Source organism: Eptesicus fuscus, chromosome 7, assembly GCF_027574615.1.
Source record: "Eptesicus fuscus isolate TK198812 chromosome 7, DD_ASM_mEF_20220401, whole genome shotgun sequence".
NCBI classification, from domain to species: Eukaryota; Metazoa; Chordata; class Mammalia; order Chiroptera; family Vespertilionidae; genus Eptesicus; species Eptesicus fuscus.
In genome coordinates this window covers 6,844,562-6,864,449 of record NC_072479.1, presented here as the reverse complement: position 1 = coordinate 6,864,449, position 19,888 = coordinate 6,844,562, and the positions used below count along the sequence as shown (strand labels likewise).

General features: G+C 41.4%; 1 protein-coding gene across 2 annotated transcripts in view; it reads left to right on the top strand.

Annotated features, from left to right (window-relative positions):
* Window positions 1-19,888, top strand: part of FRY (FRY microtubule binding protein) — a 407,062-nt gene that overhangs the window by 72,155 nt on the left and 315,019 nt on the right. For both annotated transcript variants that reach the window (XM_054718725.1, XM_054718726.1), the window contains exon 3: window positions 2,601-2,654. In XM_054718725.1, coding sequence (XP_054574700.1) covers window positions 2,601-2,654 — 54 coding nt within the window. The remainder of the gene's footprint in view (window positions 1-2,600; window positions 2,655-19,888) is intronic.

Here is a 19,888-nt window from a genome sequence, read left to right as displayed (position 1 = left end):
TAAAAATCTATGTTGATGCAAAGGTAATCTTGGGAATGGCAAATTGTGAACTTGATTCTCAGTAGCCAAAGCTGTCTTCACCATAGCATACAGATATGTGCAATCACTTAACAAACCCTGATAATGAGTTCCAACTGTATACTAGGAATGTGGGAGATGGACAAGTTGCAACTCATGGAAATGCTGACAAGAGTAGATGCAATCAAATTGCCATGTGACAACTAATCAGCAACTCTGCCAGGAAAAAATGGGAAGGACTTAATCTGGGAAGTGATATTTAAACTAAGTCTTTATATCATTAAGATAGTATAATTTCGCCCTAACCGGTTTTGCTCAGTGAATAGAGCGTCAGCCTGTGGACTTAAGGGTTTGGGTTTGATTCCAGTCAAGGGCACATGCCGGGATTGCAGGCTCGATCCCCCCAGTAGGGGGTGTGCAGGAGGCAGCCAATTAATGATTCTCTCTCATCATTGATGTTTCTCTCTCTCCCTTCCTCTCCCTTCCTCTCTGAAATCAATAAAAATAATTTTTTAAAAAATAAAGCATATTTGTGTAAAAGTAATTATGGAAAACTTAGTGTAGTGCTGTATTATTTTATTGAGGCACTGAACCCAGTTGTTGGTTAATGAATTTGACTTTTGTGTATGGTAATGACTTATCATATCAACTTTGCCTGCGAAAGAAACTTGCAATATGTTGCATCCTTCATATGTATTCAAATATGTGTAAGCACAAAACATCACATTTATCATCATTCCCACCCCATTAGTAGTGGAGAAAAAATAACTTTTAGGCATGGGAAGTTTCAGGGTGTTGTAGGACATGGTCACCTGCCTTCCTCCACTATGAAAGGATTTTGCCTTTCAGGTGGTAGTGGAGGAAGGACCACCAGTTCCCAAGGTATGGACTTCTGAGTTAATGCAAGGGTCTACAGGTCCACGTGTATTCCACGCACTGTCTCTGGGCTGAGTAAACTGCGATCTCTCATGTAGATGTATTACCAGTTTCCTAATGTAGATAAAATGAGTGTTGTTGCTATCATAGGACAAAGCCATTTAAAAGTATCATGCCCTGGCCAGGTGGCTCAGTTGGTTGAAGCATCATCCCTGTATACCAAAAGATTGTGGGTTCGATTCCTAGTCAAAGGACATACCTAGGTTGTGGTTTTGATCCCCACTTGAGCACATGCAGGAGACAACCACTTTCTCCCTCTCTCTCTTTTCCTCCCCCTCTTTCTTTCTCTCCCCACTCCTCTCTCTCTCTCTAAAATCAATAGAAACATATCCTCAGGTGAGGATTTAAAAATAAATAAATAAATAAAAGTATAATTGAAGTCATAGCTCTGTCATTATGCATAGTTTTAAATATAATGGATACAAAAATGAAATTGTTATTGTGTACCTATGTTTGAAGGTGTGAGTGTATGTTTTGTGGTTGGAAATTCTTTGAAATTTTTTTAAACCGATCATCATAAAATAGATGATAGTGATGGTTGAAAAACTGTGAAGGTACCTAATGACAATGAATTTTACACTTAAAAAAATTTTTTTTTTAACTTACAATGAAACACACACACCAAATGAGAGGATCTCATATTTAAAGAAACTGGGTGTCATTGGCCTGTGACAAATATTTGACCATTACCAAGCAATGCTCTGCCTATAACTTCAAGTGCTAGGAGAAATAAATAGAAGGCCTTGCATTTCTGGAGCTGATAGTCTAGTGGATGTGGCACTTGCATTTGGGGTGAGGTAGGGCTTTCATCCACCTTAGGTATGTAGCATTTTTTTTCCAGTAAAGGAGAAGGTTAGAGAAGTGAGTCAAGGAGAGGATCTATCTGATTGGCAAAATGTAACTGGAGTCTTCCTAAGACAGCTACATTGGCTAAAGTGCAGCATTATTTTTTGATGTATAACTTTTGCATGGTTTCTAATGCTAAACCAGATTTGGATAAGTATTAACTTCCATACAAAACAAAACAAAATAAAATAAAAACCAACAGGTAAGAATAAATAGTTATAAAATGCTAGAAGGTGATGTAAAGCTTTCTAATGTAAACAAAGGTGTGATGATTAGGAAAAAATATTTTTGGAGACCTTTGTCACTATCCAGATTATTTCTTCAGCGATTTAGATGTGGTGCAAGTCAAGTAACGTGCCCCAAATTTACTGATTATTACTAGTAAAGGTGTGATTTGTAGGTTATTCCTTAATATTAGTCTAATAATTAGACCTTATTTTGTTTCTAAATCTAGGATCTTGGACTAGTGTATCACTTTCAACATTTTATTATCTCTCAAGTCCCAAGATAGGTACTAAAATGAATTACATGGTTTTTATAATGTGATTTCCATTGAAAAATGCAGTATAACTTATAGCATTAGATATCTAATGTTTTGGTTAAAGAGGGGGTATATGACAATAAAGATCAAATACTATGAGTTAAGTTTAGAATAGTAAGGGAGGTTCTTACTCATTTGAAAACTGTCACCTCTTTATCCCATAAAGGGAGAAATAGATGAGAAAAATTGTAACAATAATGACATTTCACTTGTAATATTTAAGAGCCTCTAATTTTCTCATACATATTCTTCTTTCTAGGAAAAGCCATTGACGAAATCCCTACAACGTGGAGAAGACCCCCAATTTGATCAAGTATGTGACATATCATATATGTTATCTTCTGGTTTTTATTTATTTCAAAGTGTACAAAAGGCAGGGGCTGGATGACGAGCCTCCTCACAGAGGGTGCAATCCTGGGAGCTGATCCTGCAGCTTGTTTGCAGTTGTGGCTCACAGGAGACAGTCAGTAAATGTCTATTGATTTCAAAGGCAAAGAACGGGAAAGTGTTGGAATAATATAAGTAAGCCCTCAATTGATTGTTTCCTAAATCTATGTATATCAGAATTAAACAAGCTGAGAAAAGATAAAGGAACTTCTATCTAAACTCTTATTTAGATACTTCTGAATAAACGATATAGCAGGTCCTTGAATAACATGGATTCATTCAATGTCATTTCCTTATAATGTTGATGAGATTCCGTAGAAACTTAACCCTTGTTTGTATAAATTATGGTAAAATTGGTTTTGTTATATGTCATTTTGTTTAAAGTCACAGAACCTATTGATGACATTAATTGAGGACTCACTGTGCTGTGATGATCAGATGTCTGCACTAGAGTTTATTCATGTTTTCATCCTGTATTGTCTTGAATGCCTACTATTTGCTTGACACAATGCTAGGCTCTAGTGAGACAAAATCTAGGACAAGTGTTAGCCCTTCAAGAATTCACAATCCTGTGAGAGAGAAACCACCTAAACCATAATTATAAAGCAGTATAATAATTTAGATGCTAATCAAGGAGGTTATACATGAACAAAACAAGACAAAATAAATACAAAGAAAGTTCTTAGAAAATAGATCAGGACTAGTAAAAGAACCTCTAACTCTAAACGGTAGGTAAAACCAACTCTGGCAGATTCTGGTTCAGTAAGTTCAGGAAGGCTGTAAGCATGTTAAAGAATGAAGGATAATAGGATATCAGGGAAGTTAGAGATGTGTTTGTGGCACTTCTGAACTTCTGCAGTTAATGATAAAGAGGACACCATGTTCTCAAAATCCTCACTCAGTGCCAAGGGCAGAGATGAAATACTGCAGAAAGCACCTCAGCCTGATCTAACATAGTGGGGTTTTATTGTCTCATGGAGAACATACAGGGAGTACACTTTCTGCAGGGTGTTAAAACTGCCTTTAATGTGGAATCAAAAGGAAAATTCTCTGGCCCTTACAGTCCAGACTCATTTGAGGACTGACCAAAAATGTAAGGACTGACCATAGAGAGAAAACTTCCATTTTGTATTTTATAAGCTGTTCATGCTCACAAGTTCATGCTCACAGCCAGTCTCAGAAGGCTGCATGGCTGCTGGCAGAGCTGGCTGGTTTCCAAAATGCTGCTGAAATGGAGTGGGGGCTCCATTGTCATGGAGCAATCTTCTCTAGTCATGTCATCCTAGGTTGTTGTCACCTGGCAGGTGCTTGGATGGTCAGAGACCCTGGATGAATGTGTGGGGTCCTTATTTTGGAAATGTGGCAAATTGTGACTCTCACTATTCTCTTTAAGAATGTAAATATTTATCATCTGTCTTTCATAATTTTTCACTCTATTTTGCATACTTCATCTCTATCCTGTTAGATCGTCATTGTCTTTTCCTCAAAAAAATATGATGTTATTTTTCCCCAGCTACTTTTTCTTTATTCTCTGGGGAAACAATACTTCTAAGTTTTAACATTGCAGATAATAGCTATCTTAAATGACTTGACTTAAACACAATCTCTCATTTATTATTCAGCACTGTAGTTCTGTATTTCAGCATTGTGGAAAAGAGATAGCCTTTGGGATTCAACAGACCTGAATTTAAATCCCCACTTTGCCACTTAGTCAGCTGTAATACTTTTGACTCTGTCCTGCCCCAGAGCTACTGAATCAGAATCTGCAGCTTAACAAGATCACTAGGTGACCCAAACACACATTTAAGCTCAAGAAGCACTGATCTATAACACATCTCTACGTATTCAGGTGGGAGCCAGTAAGATGGTCACTGATAACTTTCAAGTAAGACCCATATGATTATCCCCTCATCATTAAACCATAAATTTATACATGAACAGTGAGAGATGGAGGCAACCTGCAAAGTTTATCCCAGGCCACATGGAAACATAACTAAAGTTGGTCCACCTGTGGATTCATTGACATAAAGTCAACAAAATCATCTTTGAAAGTACCCATACACTGTTTTGACAGCAAACTATTAGAATTGTGGTTCCATTGGCAGGGCCATGGATGTATCAAGCTCTCTAAGTCTTTTCATATTAAAAGTTCCAATTATGTAATTCCCCTTTTCCTGACTGCAAGCAGTAGGATTTTAATCTGGATTGACACAAAGGTCTATATATGGGAAAAGAGCATGCTGGAGATACCACTTTGCCTGGTGTTGATGCCATTGCCATTGCTGTAATGGTGGGAATAGTAGTAATTGTAGAAGTCACATTTATTCAGTACTTACTTTAGGATAGGCACTATACTGAGTACATTCTTTGGACAGCATCCAGCTGGTTCCTATTTAGAGAATACTTTTATCAGTTTCTTCCTTTGAAATTTCACTGGTATGAATGATAGTTCTACACTTTCAGTGCCTCCTCTTGGGTGGCCCTGTTTCCTACTCCATTTAACAAGCTCATGATTCATTTTTCACTTGCTAGAAGTAGAAGCAAACTTTAAAAATCATGTAATCCTTGATGATTTACCAAGCCCCTTCTCATGCATTATCTCATCTGACATCACTCAGTACTTCCAACAGCCTCCAGAAGGCCTCACTTTCAACATCATCTCTATATTACACTTAATGACAATGAGTCACAAAGAGATTGCCCAGGACTCTATGATGAAAGCCTGAGGGCACCAAGACTGGAATCCTTATGTTCTGACTATGAAGAATGTGATCTCCATGCTGTAACATGCTTATATTTCTAAGACCTAAGTTGGTGAGAATTCTGAGATGGGATCAAAGTGAAGGACTGGAGATCCTATATCAATTAAGATTAGGTTTGGGTGCAAATGATATATAAAATAACAGTAGCTCAAACAAGATAGATGTTTTTCTCACGTTCAAGCAGTATAAAAAAATCAGTTCAGTATCTATATATTTTTTTGTTTTCCTGTGTATGGCTTACCTGCCCAAGGTCATGTTATGGCTCATTTGTTCTTCTAGAACTCAGCCATTCCATCTGGATTTCAGGCAGGAGGAAGGAGAAAGAAAAAAAGAATTAGAAAAAAAAATAACAAAAAAATAATACCTCAACATTGAACACAACACTTCTGATTATATCCAGTTGGCCAGATCTTGATCACATAGCCACATAAGCTATAAGAAAGATTGGGGGAAATTTTATACTACCTGTCTCTACTAGATATTAGATAGCCTGTTTTTGCCAAAATGCCCAGTAGAGATTACTGTTTTCAGTTCTGTATCTCTGTGGTTCCACTGTGGAACTCTCCTAAATTGGCCAATTTTCCAGTTTAAATTTAAATATGTGTGTGTGTATATACATATATCCTATATAATAAAGAGCTAATATGCAAATGGTTGTCATGCCCTCATGCAGTCACAGTGCAAAGGCTCGGACACTCAACACTGTGGAGAGAGGAATGGGGATCAGCCAGGCACAAATGAGATCATGAGAGAAGAATGGGAACCAGCCAGGCTGCAGCCCAGGAGAGGGACAAGCCACACACCCTGTGGTCCCGGGGGCCATTGGCTGGGGCTGTGGCCCAGGAGAGGGACAAGCCACCCACCCCGCAGTCCCGGGTGCCTGCAGCTGCGGCCCGGGCAAAGCCACCTGTCCATGGTCCCCTGTGGCTGTGATCAGCCTGGTTGAAGCCGGCCCGGGTCCTGGGTGCCTGCGATCGGCCAGAGGAGGGAATCCTCGGTCCTGGGTGCGAGGCAGAGGCAGTTAGGGGTGATTAGGCAGGCAGGTGAGCAGTTAGAAGCCAGCAGTCCCAGATTGCTAGAGGGAGTCAGACATTCCCCGAGGGGTCCTGGATTGAAGAGGGTGCAGGCCAGGCTGAGGGACCCCCCTCCCCATGCACAAATTTTGTGCATTGGGTCTCTAGTATAGATAGATGATAGATAGATAGATAGATAGATAGATAGATAGATAGATGATAGATAGATAGATAGATAGATAGATAGAAAGAAGGGGGATTAAAGCTTGTTTCCTTAACCTTTAAATTCCTTTTATATTTAATTAACTATTGGTTTAATATTTCTTAAATCAATCTAATTACAATCTAACCCTGTATAGAATAGACCTGGGGAAAAGCACTATTGTTTCATAAATTACAAGATGTCTAAATAGGATTAACTTTTTAAAGCTCAGTATTTGTGGGAGACAAGTCAACCTAGTGACAGCTTTGCACATGGAGAGCTAGAAATTTGTACCCTTAGTTTTATAATTTTACTGTTTACAAATTTCACGAGTATAAACTTGACACATTCTTACACAGCAACTACTATGCGGCTACCATGTGCCAAGCATTACGGTCCACTTGTAGAAAAAAATGTGAAGGAAGCAAGGTGCCTGTTCTGGAGAGACAAAGACACATAAATTGGATAATTAGAACCTCAGGCAGTGAGTCAACTCATGGTGGGAAAACCAAGCAAGTAAACTGTGCTCTGCACTCGGGAGCCTAGGAAGGACTTCCAGTCTCTGCTAGCAAGGAAGTCTTACTGGCTGTGGGAATTAATGATGGTAGAAGAGATTTCCAACAGCATTTTGAAAATGTATACTAGCACTAATTTATTTTAAATGCCTAAATTAATGGTCATGGTTTAGAAAGTGAAGTGAATGAAAAATTGTCCTGGTAATAATTCCTTATTTTGGCAAAATAAGGAACTTATTAAGTGTGTCTCTGTTGCATGACAAGAGCCAGATGACAAGAAAACACTTTCCAAAAGAGGACATAGTTTATCAGGTACCTAAAACAATGGGAGTGTTATATTGTAAATCATAAGATGCCTTAATCAATAAGCCAAATTTACATGGAGTCCAATTCATTTTGCTAGCATTAGCGGGCCCAGAGGAAATCTTGCTTCTCAAATTCTGGGGCCCAATATGGTGGAAGTCTTTCCTATATACGGTATATGTTTTTCAGCTCTTTGTTTTCCAAATTTGGAATGAGACTTCCGGGTTTTCTGAGAAAGAAGGCCTGCATGCTGGGAAGGGGCCGTGAGACCATATCTCAAGGCCTGGCCTGACACCAGCACTGACAACTCTGTCTGGGGCATAGTTTATCGCCTCTCTGGAATGGGAGTAGTCTTATTTTTCCCTGTTATTTAAGCAAGCAAACGTTTACAGAAGCCAGAATATCAGGGTTAAATTTTAACAGCAGTTTTTACCCAAGATGGAGGTTACTATGCTTCAGGAGCAATAGGATTTGCTGGGTTTTGGTGAGAAGAATAGGGATTTCAGAAAGGAACATTTTGTGCAAAGGCCTTGAACAGAATAATGACATTAAATTATTTTGGGGCCTGGACAGCGTGGCTCAGTGGTTACATGTCAACTTATGAACCAGGTAGTCACTGTTTGATTCTCGGTCAGGGCACATGCCTAGAGTTGTGGGCTCAATCCCCAGGAAGGGGCATGCAGGAGGTAGCCGATCAATGATTCTCACTCATCATTAATGTTTCTAGCTCTCTCTCCCTCTCCCTTCCTCTCTAAAATCAATAAAAAAATATGAATATTTTTAAGTTATTTAGGGATTGATGAATGGATCAATTTAGTTGGGCAGAGGCATGTATTGTTAAAGGATAACCTTCAGAAAGAGGCAATGTCATGACTCTCATTGAAATATAAAATGAACATGTGCCAAAGATTTTATCTAACTCATTATTAAAGAGAGACATTAAAACCAGTTTAGAAGAGAGCATAAAAAATCAGACACTTTAATAAATCAGGAATGTGGAAATGAATGTGCAATCAGAGGCAAATCTGGCTTCTTCCACAGTGGGAGAGGGAAGTCAGTTGAACTTACCGGACAGATATTTTTCTGTCTATAAGCAGAAATTATTTTGCATTGCCATCAGTTATCCACCATACACAGTTATAAAATAGCTCAAAAGGTGCAAAGCCACCCTAGACTCAGAATCAGGTAACCCCTAGAGTAAGGTGACCAGATATTAACATTGGTAAAGCGGGACACTATTGACGGGGGGGGGGGGGGGGGGAGGGTTCTTGATTAAAAATGTGGTCTATATTGTAATCGCTTTTGGTTTTTTTAATAAAAGGAAATTCACTTCTTAGATCATCGTTGAATTTGCATCCTTTTTTCTTACTCATTATGTTAAAAATCTAAAAAAAAAAATTAAAATCCTATCTAATAATAGACAAACATGCAAATTGACCATACCTCTGACACACCCACAAGCCACGCCCACCATCCAATCAGAGCGAGTATGCAAATTAACCCAACCAAGATGGCTACAGCCACAGAGAGCAAGGTTTCCTAGATAACAGAGGAAGCCAAGCTTTCTGCCACCCGTTGCAGGCCTAAGCCTCCACTCAAGCTACAAAGTTCCAATTATAGAGGGTAAACAAATTCAAACAAATGGCAGCAGAATGGAGCTTGAGAGAGCAGGCCAGGGTTGCTGCCGGCAACAGGGGAAGCAAAGCTTTCCACACACCCTGGCCGGGCCCACCCGCTTAAGACAACAAAGTTTCAATTATAACCCCAACACAAATGGCTGCGGGCCTTGTAGGGAGCCCCTGGCTTGGCTCTGCTCCAGGCTACAAAGTTTCAATTGTAGAAGGAAAATAAATTCCAGATACCAGGGCCTCTGCTTGCATTGCCAGGGGGCGTGGCCCGCCTGAAAACCACCACAGGCCCCTCGCCCCAAGGGAACCCCACCCTGATCAGGGACACCCTTCAAGGCAAACCAGCTGGCCCCCACCCCTGTACCAGGCCTCTATCCTATCTAATAACAGAGTACTAGGCAGATTGATCATCACTGCAACACACAATATAGCTGCCCCCATGTGTTCAAAGATCCTGCCCCCATGTGGACACAAGATGGCCACCACAAGATGGCCAGCAGGAGAGGGCAGTTGGGAGGCACCCGGCCTGCAAGGGAGGGCAGTTGAGAAGGACCAGGCCTGCAAGGGAGGGCAGTTGGAGGTGATCAACCCTGCAGGAGAGGGCAGTTAGGGGTGACCAGGCTGGCAGAGGAGGGAAGTTGGGGGCAAACAGGCTGGCAGCCGAGTGGTTAGGGGGTGATCAGGCTGGCAGGCAGAAGCAGTTAGGGGCAATCAGGAAGGCAGGCAGGCAAGCAGTTGGGAGCCAGCAGTCCTGGATTGTGAGAGGGATGTCTGACTGCCCGTTTAGGCCCAATCCCATCGGGCCTAAACGGGCAGACGGACATCCCTCGAGGGTTCCCAGATTGGAGAGGGTACAGGCTGGGCTGAGAGACAACCCCCCTTCGTGCACAAATTTTGTGCACCGGGCCTCTAGTTATATTATAAATTATTATATAAATTGCTTAAAAACACAGTAAGTAGGTACATAATTACATGAACATATTTTATTGTTAGTTTATAAATTAAATTAATTTGATTGTTATAAAGTAACTATATTTTAAAAATTATTTTAATCCTATATTTCTTTCTAAATAATAACAATACTAACTTGTATTATTTTTCCTCTGAATTTGCTGTAACGTAAGTCATGTCATTTTCAAGGCCGGCGCTAGACTTTTTGCCGCCACTATAAAATATAAATAATACGAGTACTGCCTGCTAAATTCAAGAAAATTTATGTATTTATGAAATAAATAAATTACTTACCTAAATTATCTGAATAGCTGATTTGTAATGACATCACTTGTTTAACTAGCTTACTAGCACGCAGTACGATGTGTATCGTCTGAGAGACAGTTACAAATGTTTTCATCGTTGCCAATCCCCAAAAATGCCATTGATGAAAGTCCATTAATGAAAATGCCATTAATGAAAGTCCAAACAATGGTGGTCGAATTCTAACAACTGATCAACAATGCGAACTTTGATGAGCAGTTCTCGATAATCAGTTCTCAACAATTATTTGTTATTATTAAAGTTTAACATTATAAAATTAACAAAAATAATATAAAACTCATATCCTGGCTAAATAGCCACATGGCTGCCGAAAACCATATGTTCCCTTCCCGTTCTCCCGCCATTCCCTAGCTTGTCGTGCATTCTTTCCAAAAATAGGGACTTTTTTAAAATGCCACGGGACGCGGGACAAATTGTTAAAAATCGGGACTGTTCCGCCAAAAGCGGGACGTCTGGTCACCTTATCCTAGAGAGATGTGTGCTAAACAATGTACACTTTTCTACTGAAACACAAAATTTATCTGCAATGTGGGAGAGAGAGGGTAGGAAGGGACCAGTTTGTGAGAGACCTTAATGCCAGTGGGTGGAGCCTAATCCCATGCATGCCAGTAACAAAGTAATCATAGTGGGGACTTGATGTCACTCTGGGGAAGCAATATTCATGAACAGAGAGATCCTTGAAGTTTGGAGGCATTTGAGAAGTTTGGGCATTGATAAAGACTTGAAGCTGAAAGGGCCAAAACTAAAATAGACACAGTAGGAACTCTAAAGAAAGAATAATTATAAACAAAATTATATATGAAGAATCAATATTTGTTGAGAGAAGGAGAAACAAAAAGGAACTGTAGTTTTCATCCCTGATTTGGAGCCATTTCCATTCACTTCAATGAACATGAGGGGCTGAAGCCTCCTAGGATCTGTATACTGTGCTAGGGTCACAAAACAGTCTTGCCCTTGAGGAATTTTCAAGCTCAGGAGGAAAACAGACCTCTAAACAAATAATAGAGGTTTGTAAATGAGATAGCAGAAGTACATGTCAATTGCTGGCGGACTCAGGGGAGTCGTTAATGAAGCTGGGAAGGTGGACAGGTATGTCACAGAAAGTAATCAAAGGGCAGTGATGTTTTAAGATATCTGTTATTCAGATGAACAAAATAGGCTGGCTCATGCTAGACAGGAAGAGCTGAGTGGACAAAGAGGCTGACAGTGAGAAGAGCAGAGAGCTGGGAAGTGTCTGGGGTAAAGCTGGAAAGGTAGACAAGAGCCCGTCGCTCCAAGGGCCACAGTAGCCACACTGAAGATTCTGGACTATTTTCTTTGGATGAGGAGCTCTTCAAGCAGAGGAAGGCTGTGCTTGGGAGAGGTTATGAATCAAGTTTATATATTCTGGGTTTTCAGTGAGGGTGGAATATCTCAGGAGAAATAATGGACTCATTCATTTATATGGTTACTCAGCAAACACTAAAAGATCAGAAAGAGAGTAGAGCAATGGGTGAAGAATTTCACAGGGAAACATAGTTAGAAAGTGGGACCCACAAAAGAATACCCAGAGAAATGGTGGCCAAAAAAATGAGAGAACCCTAAGAAGACAAAGCCCTCCAGGACAGGGGTGGCCCGTGAAGACAGTCTGTGCAGGGACCCTCACGAAAGAGCCAGAGGTGAGCAGGCAGGAGCTCATTGAAGTTGGCTTTGAGAAAGCCTTTTGTTATAGTGGCTATTCATTGACTTGTGGAATGCATTTTCATAGTTGATAGGTTAATGTTAAATATTTTAGGAGACTGACTTTTACACTCAGTTTAGTAGCTGACTAGGAGGCAGTCCTGGCACCAGATTCCTGTTTCTGACCTGTGGAAAGCATCCTGTGAAAGAAGGGCGTGGAGAGCTTCCCATGGTAACTCCAAGTGACTTTCTTCTGTCATCAAAGCTTATAGACATCCTTTTAAAATATAAAGGCCGAGGCATTTTATTTTGGATTCTCCAATGAAACAACAGCTAACCCATAATGAGTGTGGACCGGGGTAGATGGTGACCAAATGCAGCTCAACTATCAAATGATACACAACACTCTCACCACAATAACCCTCGCCTGGTGGAGGATGGACTAATGATGCCTTAGATGAAAATTCTAGCTGTTGAATAAAGTAACCAATGAATATTTATTTTATGTACCTTCCAGCTGCATATGCTTTCTTGCTGATTTTTTTTTTCTTTGGGCCTTTTCTCATATCTAATGATGACATAAACATGCAATAAGTTAAATGACACAAACAATTGTATGATACAGGATGTTTTCCTATTTGGAGTATTATCACTCTGACATTGTTTCTTAAAACAGTCTCATACAGCAAGTGGAAGTGATTTGCTCTCCACATAATAAAATATGATTGCTCCCTAAAGGAGCTTGTGCTTGAGCAGCCAGAAGTAGAACTCAGATCCTTATTTTCACAGATGAATTTTCACGTTGGCATTGCATAATTAACGTATGGGAGACAGAAAGTATAGGGGGTGACTAAGACTGGCAGTCTCCTAGCATCCTGAGGAGGAAGGAAGGCATTTCAAAGAAAGCCTGATGAACAGTGCAGTTTTCTCAGAACACTTCAAGGGAAATGATTGCAACAAAGCCATTGCCTGGCCACTGGGTGTGTCCTATCTCTTCTTTCATAGGGAGGTGTCAGCAGTATGGCAGGAACAGAAATAAGGTTCAGGGATGAAGAAGTGAGATAGGAAGAGGAAGCATCAACCTGCATATCTGATTTAGAAGTTGACTTGAAGGAAGAATAGCTCTTGGTTGCAGAAGGGTGAGCAGAGTCAAATAAGGGCTGCATGTATTTTGCAGAAACCTCTTACACTGAGTGAAATATAGGTGCTTAACGCTGTGCCTTTCTGCCAATGAGTGTGTCCATTCTTCTCTTATACTTTGGCTCAAACATATTTTTCAGGATGGCTGAGGTTCCTGAGAGTCTGATGTATAGATGAGTTAGACCTACAATAATTGGTTTTATTTAACTGATTGATTCTGGTTTCAAAGTAGTTACTGTCTCAGTGTCTTTTCCCATTTGCTTTGGAATAACTGGTTGTCGGCAGCAAACTTGGGGACCCCAATGTTTTCTACCCTTTCTCCTATGGAGCTAATGTCGGACACGCATTGCTCAGCTACCTCTACAAGAAGCATTTCAAAGTCACTATGTTTATATCTGCTGGAGCCAGAAAAGTGTGGGAACATAAACTACAAAGTTCTAATGGAGACCCTAAGAGTTTCTACTTGGATAAAATATAGATTGGTGTTTTTTTATTTTTTATATAATATAACTAAAAGCAACAATTATCTGCTTTGATAAATTCTTTCATCAACTTCTGTCATCTCTTTTGTCATTAACTTAGCCTATGATATCATCAATGTAAAAATGTTTTGTTATCTGTGCTTCAGTTTAAACTAGAGGGGGCCCATCGGGCTGGGCCAGTGTGGGGGAGGAGCTGCGGGCGGTTGGCCCGCCTAACTAATGATGGGGTTTCTGGGGCCGATTGGGGTGTTTGGGGCCTATCGGGGACAGGGCCGGCTGGGGTGGGGTTAATTGGGGCCCGGATCAGGCTGGTTGGCTGCCTCAGTGCGCGTCATAGCCACTGGTCATTCTGGTAGTTCTGGTCATTCCACTGTTCCATTCGCTGGGCTTTTATATATATAGATATTTGGAAATGGCAGAAGGAAAAAAAAGAAACAGACATTTTTGAAGGTCTGCTATGTGCCCTCTCATTATAGTATCTCATTTAGTCTTCATAAAAGCCCAGTGAAGTAAGTATTCTTGAGTCCTGTTTTACAGCTAAAACAGAGCTTCAAAGAAATGGCAACATGCCCACACTCATACAGCCAATACAGGGCAAAGATGAAACTTGAACTCAAGACAGGCTGATCTTCCCAGTACACTCATGCAGTATGAAAATATGGCTTGTGAAGGATCACTCACACATATGGTGTTCTGAGAACATTAAGTCGCAGCTATTGGCAATTCAGTGTAACATATTATTTACTGATGTGATTTGTATAAATTCGAGATAATTCCAAATAATTTACTCAAACGTTGTAACTTCTATTGGTATTTTCTTCCAGGTGTTATATGTTTTGTGGCACCTTAGTTTCTTAATATGTTAAATGTGCCATCTATAAACAGGAAACACATGGCAAAATAAATCCATACATTTGTAATAGAGCTACTGACCTTTAACACAGAGACAGCCAGATATTTCTCCAGCAAATGAGTTTATTTGGGAACAATAAAGAATTGCAGTTTCGAACATGCAGTCTAATGGTGAACCACAAACAAGTCCAGAGAAACAAAGGAGAGGAATGTTTTTTTTTTATGGACTTGGGAGGGGCTGTTGTAAACGAAGAATCCATTGGAGGAAACTGAAAGTTACAAGTGTAGGGGCTTCTCATTGGTTCAGTATGGCAGTCTCCTGTAGGCTGAGATGCTGACCTGGTAAGAAGGAATCTTTTCCTCCTGCGGAGGTAGTGATGTGGCCTCACTTCCTGTCAAGATGCTCCTGTTGGTGACACCAAGAGTTCTCTGTTCCAACCTCCTAACTCTTTTTCTTTAAATCCTCACCTGAGGATGTTTGTTTGTTTGTTTTTTCAAATTGATTTTAGAAAGAGAGGAAGGAAGAGAGAGAGAGAGAAAAAAAAAAAAGAGAAACATCTATCAGTTGCCTTCCATACATGCCCTGACTGGAGATCAAACCTACAACTTAGGTATATGCCCTGATGGGGAATTGAACCCACAACCATTTGGTATACCAGACAAGGCTCCAATCAACTGAACTACCTAGCCAGGGCCCAACTCCTTTTTAATTTAGGTTTCTGTTCACTAATTTTCACAGAGCTAAAATAACTTTTTACCATTTTGGGTAATAATAATTTTCCTGGAAAGGAAAGAGATGAAATTCTAGTGTTACAACATCAGTTCTAATGCTACAATTCAGTGAAAATCTATTTAAAATGTATAAATGAAAAATATAAGCAATTAAGAGTAAAAGCAAGTTAACTGGCATTGTATTCATATTAGTATTACTCAGTGTTTCTTACATTGTTCTTCAGTGAAACAGTATGTCTGTAAAATGGACCAAGATGTTAAAAATCAAATAATGAAGATCTTAATTTTCAAAACAATGTATTTAATGCATAGATTTTTATAATTTTAAGTTTTTGTAATACATTATTCATACACCTTTGGTGTCTGTCATGACTTGTTGAATGCTATAATCTAGTAATAGCATATGTAATTGAGTAAAAAAAATGGATTACTTTAATAGATTCTTATTTTGTAGTATTACCTAGAGAGTACCTGGACCCCCAGTGCTTGACCACTTGAACTAGTTTGAGATATTAAACCATCAATGAAGTTACTTTAAAATTTTTCATTAAATGTACAATGCAGGACAAGACAGCCTTATTATTGTAAAATATAGAATGACTTCACTGAGTAATTAATAAAATATTTTGGGTGAAGTTTCCTTATTTGCATTCAGCAAGTATAATAAATGCTTATGAAAAATTAATGTATTAGCTACAGCATAAAGGACAGTCTTTTTTAGCCTGTTTATACATAAAATGCCAAAATAAACATTAAAGAAACATTTGCAAAGTACATTTTTCATTCCCCCCATACCCTCCCAAAAAAGAAAACACCAGTATGAAATAATTCTGTGATTCTGTACACTTCATCTCCTCAAGCTGCACAGCACCGGGCTCATCTATGGTGGAAGAATATGATCATTTAAATGCAACAGAGCATCTTTGTGAATGGGCCTGCCCCCTCTCAACAGCAGCACAGAGCTAGAATTCATCTCACCATGGGCTCTGCTTCCTGTAAATGAAGGAGTTTGAATAACCAAGAAGGCAGCTAGAGCTTCCTCCCTTCCTGAGAGTTGAGGGCCAGGTCTTTGCAAATTCTACCCTTCCTTCCTGAAAGCCTGAACTGAAAAGGGCAGTAACAGGGAAATGGAAAAGCACACACAGCCACCCCATGCTAACCCTTCATCTCTTCTGAGATGGTCTCAGTGTATTTGCCAAGGAAAATGTGCCCAGTAGATATAATACCAAAAATCGCTTCAGTATAAATTTTTACCTTTCTTTTTAAATTTTATTAATTTTTTTGGGGGGGCGTAACTTTGGTTAATAAAATTATATAGGTTTCAAGCGTACAATTCTATAATACATCATCTGTATATTGCATTGTGTGTTCGCCACTTAAAGTCAAGTCTCCTTCTATCACCATATATTTGACCCCCTTTATCCTTTTCTAACTCCCCCTCACCCTCCTTTCCCTCTGGTAACCACCATATTGTTGTCTGTGAGTTTTGTTTGTTTGTCTTATTTGTTCATTTGTTGCTTTCAGTTTTATATCCCACATATGAAATACTGCCTTTTGTGACAACATGGATGGATTTTGAGGATATCATGCTAAGCAAAATAAATCAGATGAAAAAAGTCAAGAGGACTTTTTAATGAGTAGACAAAATCATTATAGCTGAGGTTGGAAGGACACTACTGGTGTTCTCAATGGAGAATGTGGGTTAGACCTAAGTGCAGTAGCAGAATTTTGTGTGCCATACCCATGGAAGTTTAAGAGTCAAATGTAGGTTCATATCACCTTTATGAGTCTGTAGTGAATAATGAAACTTGTAATTATCTCACACAAATATTTTAAATAAACTTTTTATTTTAAAATCATTTTGGATTTACAGAAAAGTCACAAAGATAATACAGACAGTGGTTATATAATTCATACTCAATTTCCCCTATTAACATCTTAGCATGGTACATTTGTCACAACCAAGAAACCAACATAAGTAAATTATTATTAACTAGACTCCATGCTTTATTTGTATTTCCTGTTTTTCCCTAATATCTCTTTTCTAGTCCAAGATACCATCTATAATACCACATTACATTCAGTCATCATGATTCCTTAAGTCTCATCCAGACTTACACAAGTATTTTTTAACTAGAGGCCCGGTGCACGAAATTCATGCACGGGGGGGTGTGGGGGGGTGCAGGCCTAAGCTGGCAGTTGGACATCCGTAGGGCTGCCATGATCTGGGCTTCTGGCTCAGCGGTGCTCCCCCTGTGGTAGGAGTGCACTGACCACCAGGTGGCAGCTCCTGCATTGAGGGTCTGCCCCCTGGTGGTCAATGTGTGTGTCATAGACCTGTCATTCTGCCACTTGGTCAATTCGTGCACATTGAAAGGGAATTAATTAGAGGAAATATTTTAATATTTCAAAACCTGCTGGAATACCTTGGCTGGCCAAAGCTTTCTCCTCTCCAAGCCCAGCTATTCTCATCTGTTGAATGGGGACATTATTATATGCGAGACCCCAGAGTAATGGGAGAAAGTAATCAGGTTTGATGAGACACCCAGTTTAGCTCTTGGGCACAGACATGGTAAATGATCAATAAATGTTGGGTGCCTTCAATTTTGAGTTTTTAAAAATTGTAAATTCTTGCCCTGGCTGGTTTGGCTCAGTGGATAGAGCACAGGCCCACTGACTGAAGGGTCAGGGGCTCAATTCTGGGTCAAGGGCATGTACCTCAGTTGCAGATTTCCCAGCATGATAAGGGTGCAGCAGAGAGGCAACCAATTGATGTGACACATTGATGTTTCTCTCTCTCTCCCCTGACTCCCTCACTTCCACTCTCTCTGGAAATCATTGGGGAAAAAATATCCTCAGGTGAGGATTTTTTTTTAATTGTAAATTCTTAAATTTTAAATGTAAATTCTTTTCAATGTAAATTCCTGAAGGACCACTGATGTCTCAGGACAGAAGGGTCCAGTTGCTATATTGCCTGACAAAATTGGGTCATATCCACTTTACAGAATGTAAATTTTTGTCTCCAGTGGGTATGAAAAACTTACTCCTGGGATTTAAAGAAGACAGAATCTTTCCCACTAGTAACTCAACAGATCAGCCCCTGATTTCAGAGCCCAGTGGGTACTACTCAGGTGGGGTCTTTATAGGAAACTAGAGGCCTGGTGCACAAAATTCGTGCATGGGGGGAGTGTATCTCTCAGCCCAGCCTGCACCATCTCCAATCTGGGTCCCCTTGAGGAATGTCCGACTCAATCCAGGACTGCTGGCTCCCAACTGCTCACCTGCCTGCCTGCCTGCCTGCCTGATTTCCCCTAACCACTTCTGCCTGCCAGCCTGATCACCCCCTAACCACTCCCTTGCCAGCCTGATTAACGCCTAACTGCTCCCCTGCCAGCCCGATTGCCCCTAACTGCCCTCCCCTGCAGGCCTGGTCACCCCTAACTGCCCTCCCCTGCCGGCCCAATTACCCCTAACTGCCCTCCTCTGCCAGCCTGGTCATCCCCAACTGCCCTCCCCTGCAGGCCTGGTCATCCCCAACTGCCCTCCCCTGCTGGCCCGGTCACCCCTAACTGCCCTCCCTTGCCAGCCTGTTTGCCTCTAACTGTCCTCCCCTGCAGGCCTGATCTCCGCCCCAACTGCCCTCCCCTACAGGCCTGGTCCCCCCCAACTGCCCTCCCCTGCAAGCCTGGTTGCCCCTAACTGCCCTCCCCTGCTGATCCGGTCACCCCTAATTGCCCTCTCCTGCCAGCCTTGTCACCCCTAACTGTTCTCCCCTTCAGGCCTGATCACCCCCAACTGCCCTCCCTTGAAGGCCTGGTCCCCCCCAACTGCCCTCCCCTGCCATCCTGGTCATCCCTAACTGCCCTCCCCTGCTGATTGTCCCCAACTGCCCTCCCTTGCATGCCTGGTCCCTCCCAACTGCCCTCCCATGCTGGCCTGATCACCCACAACTGCCCTCCCCTGCCAGCCATCTTGTGTCCACATAGGGGCAGCCATCTTTGACCACATGTGGGCGGCCATCTTGTGTGTTGGAGTCACGGTCAATTTGCATATTACCTCTTTATATAGGACTAGAGGCCCAGTGAAAGGGGGGGGGGTGGTTTCCCTCAGCCCAGCCTGCACCCTCTCCAATCTGGGACACCTGAGGGGATGTCAGACTGCCAGTTTAGGACCGATCCCTACACCAGCAGTTGGACATCCCTCTCACAATCCAGACTGCTGGCTCCCAACCACTCACCTGCCTGCCTGACTGACTGCCCCTAACCGCTTCTGCCTGCCAGCCTGATCACCCCCTAACCACTCCCGTGCCAGCCTGATCGACGCCTAACTGCTCCCCTGCCAGCCTGATTGCCCCCAACTGCCCTCCTCTGCCAGCCTGATTGCCCCCAACTGCCCTCCCCTGCCAGCCTGGTCACCCCAACTGCCCTCCCCTGCAGGCCTGGTCACCCCCAACTACCCTCCCCTGCCAGCCCAATCGCACCTAACTGCCCTCCCCTGCTGGCCTGATCGCCCGCAACCACTCTCCCCTGCCGGCCATCTTGTGGTGGCCATCTTTGACCACATGGGGGCGGCTATCTTGTGAGAGGGTGTGACAGTC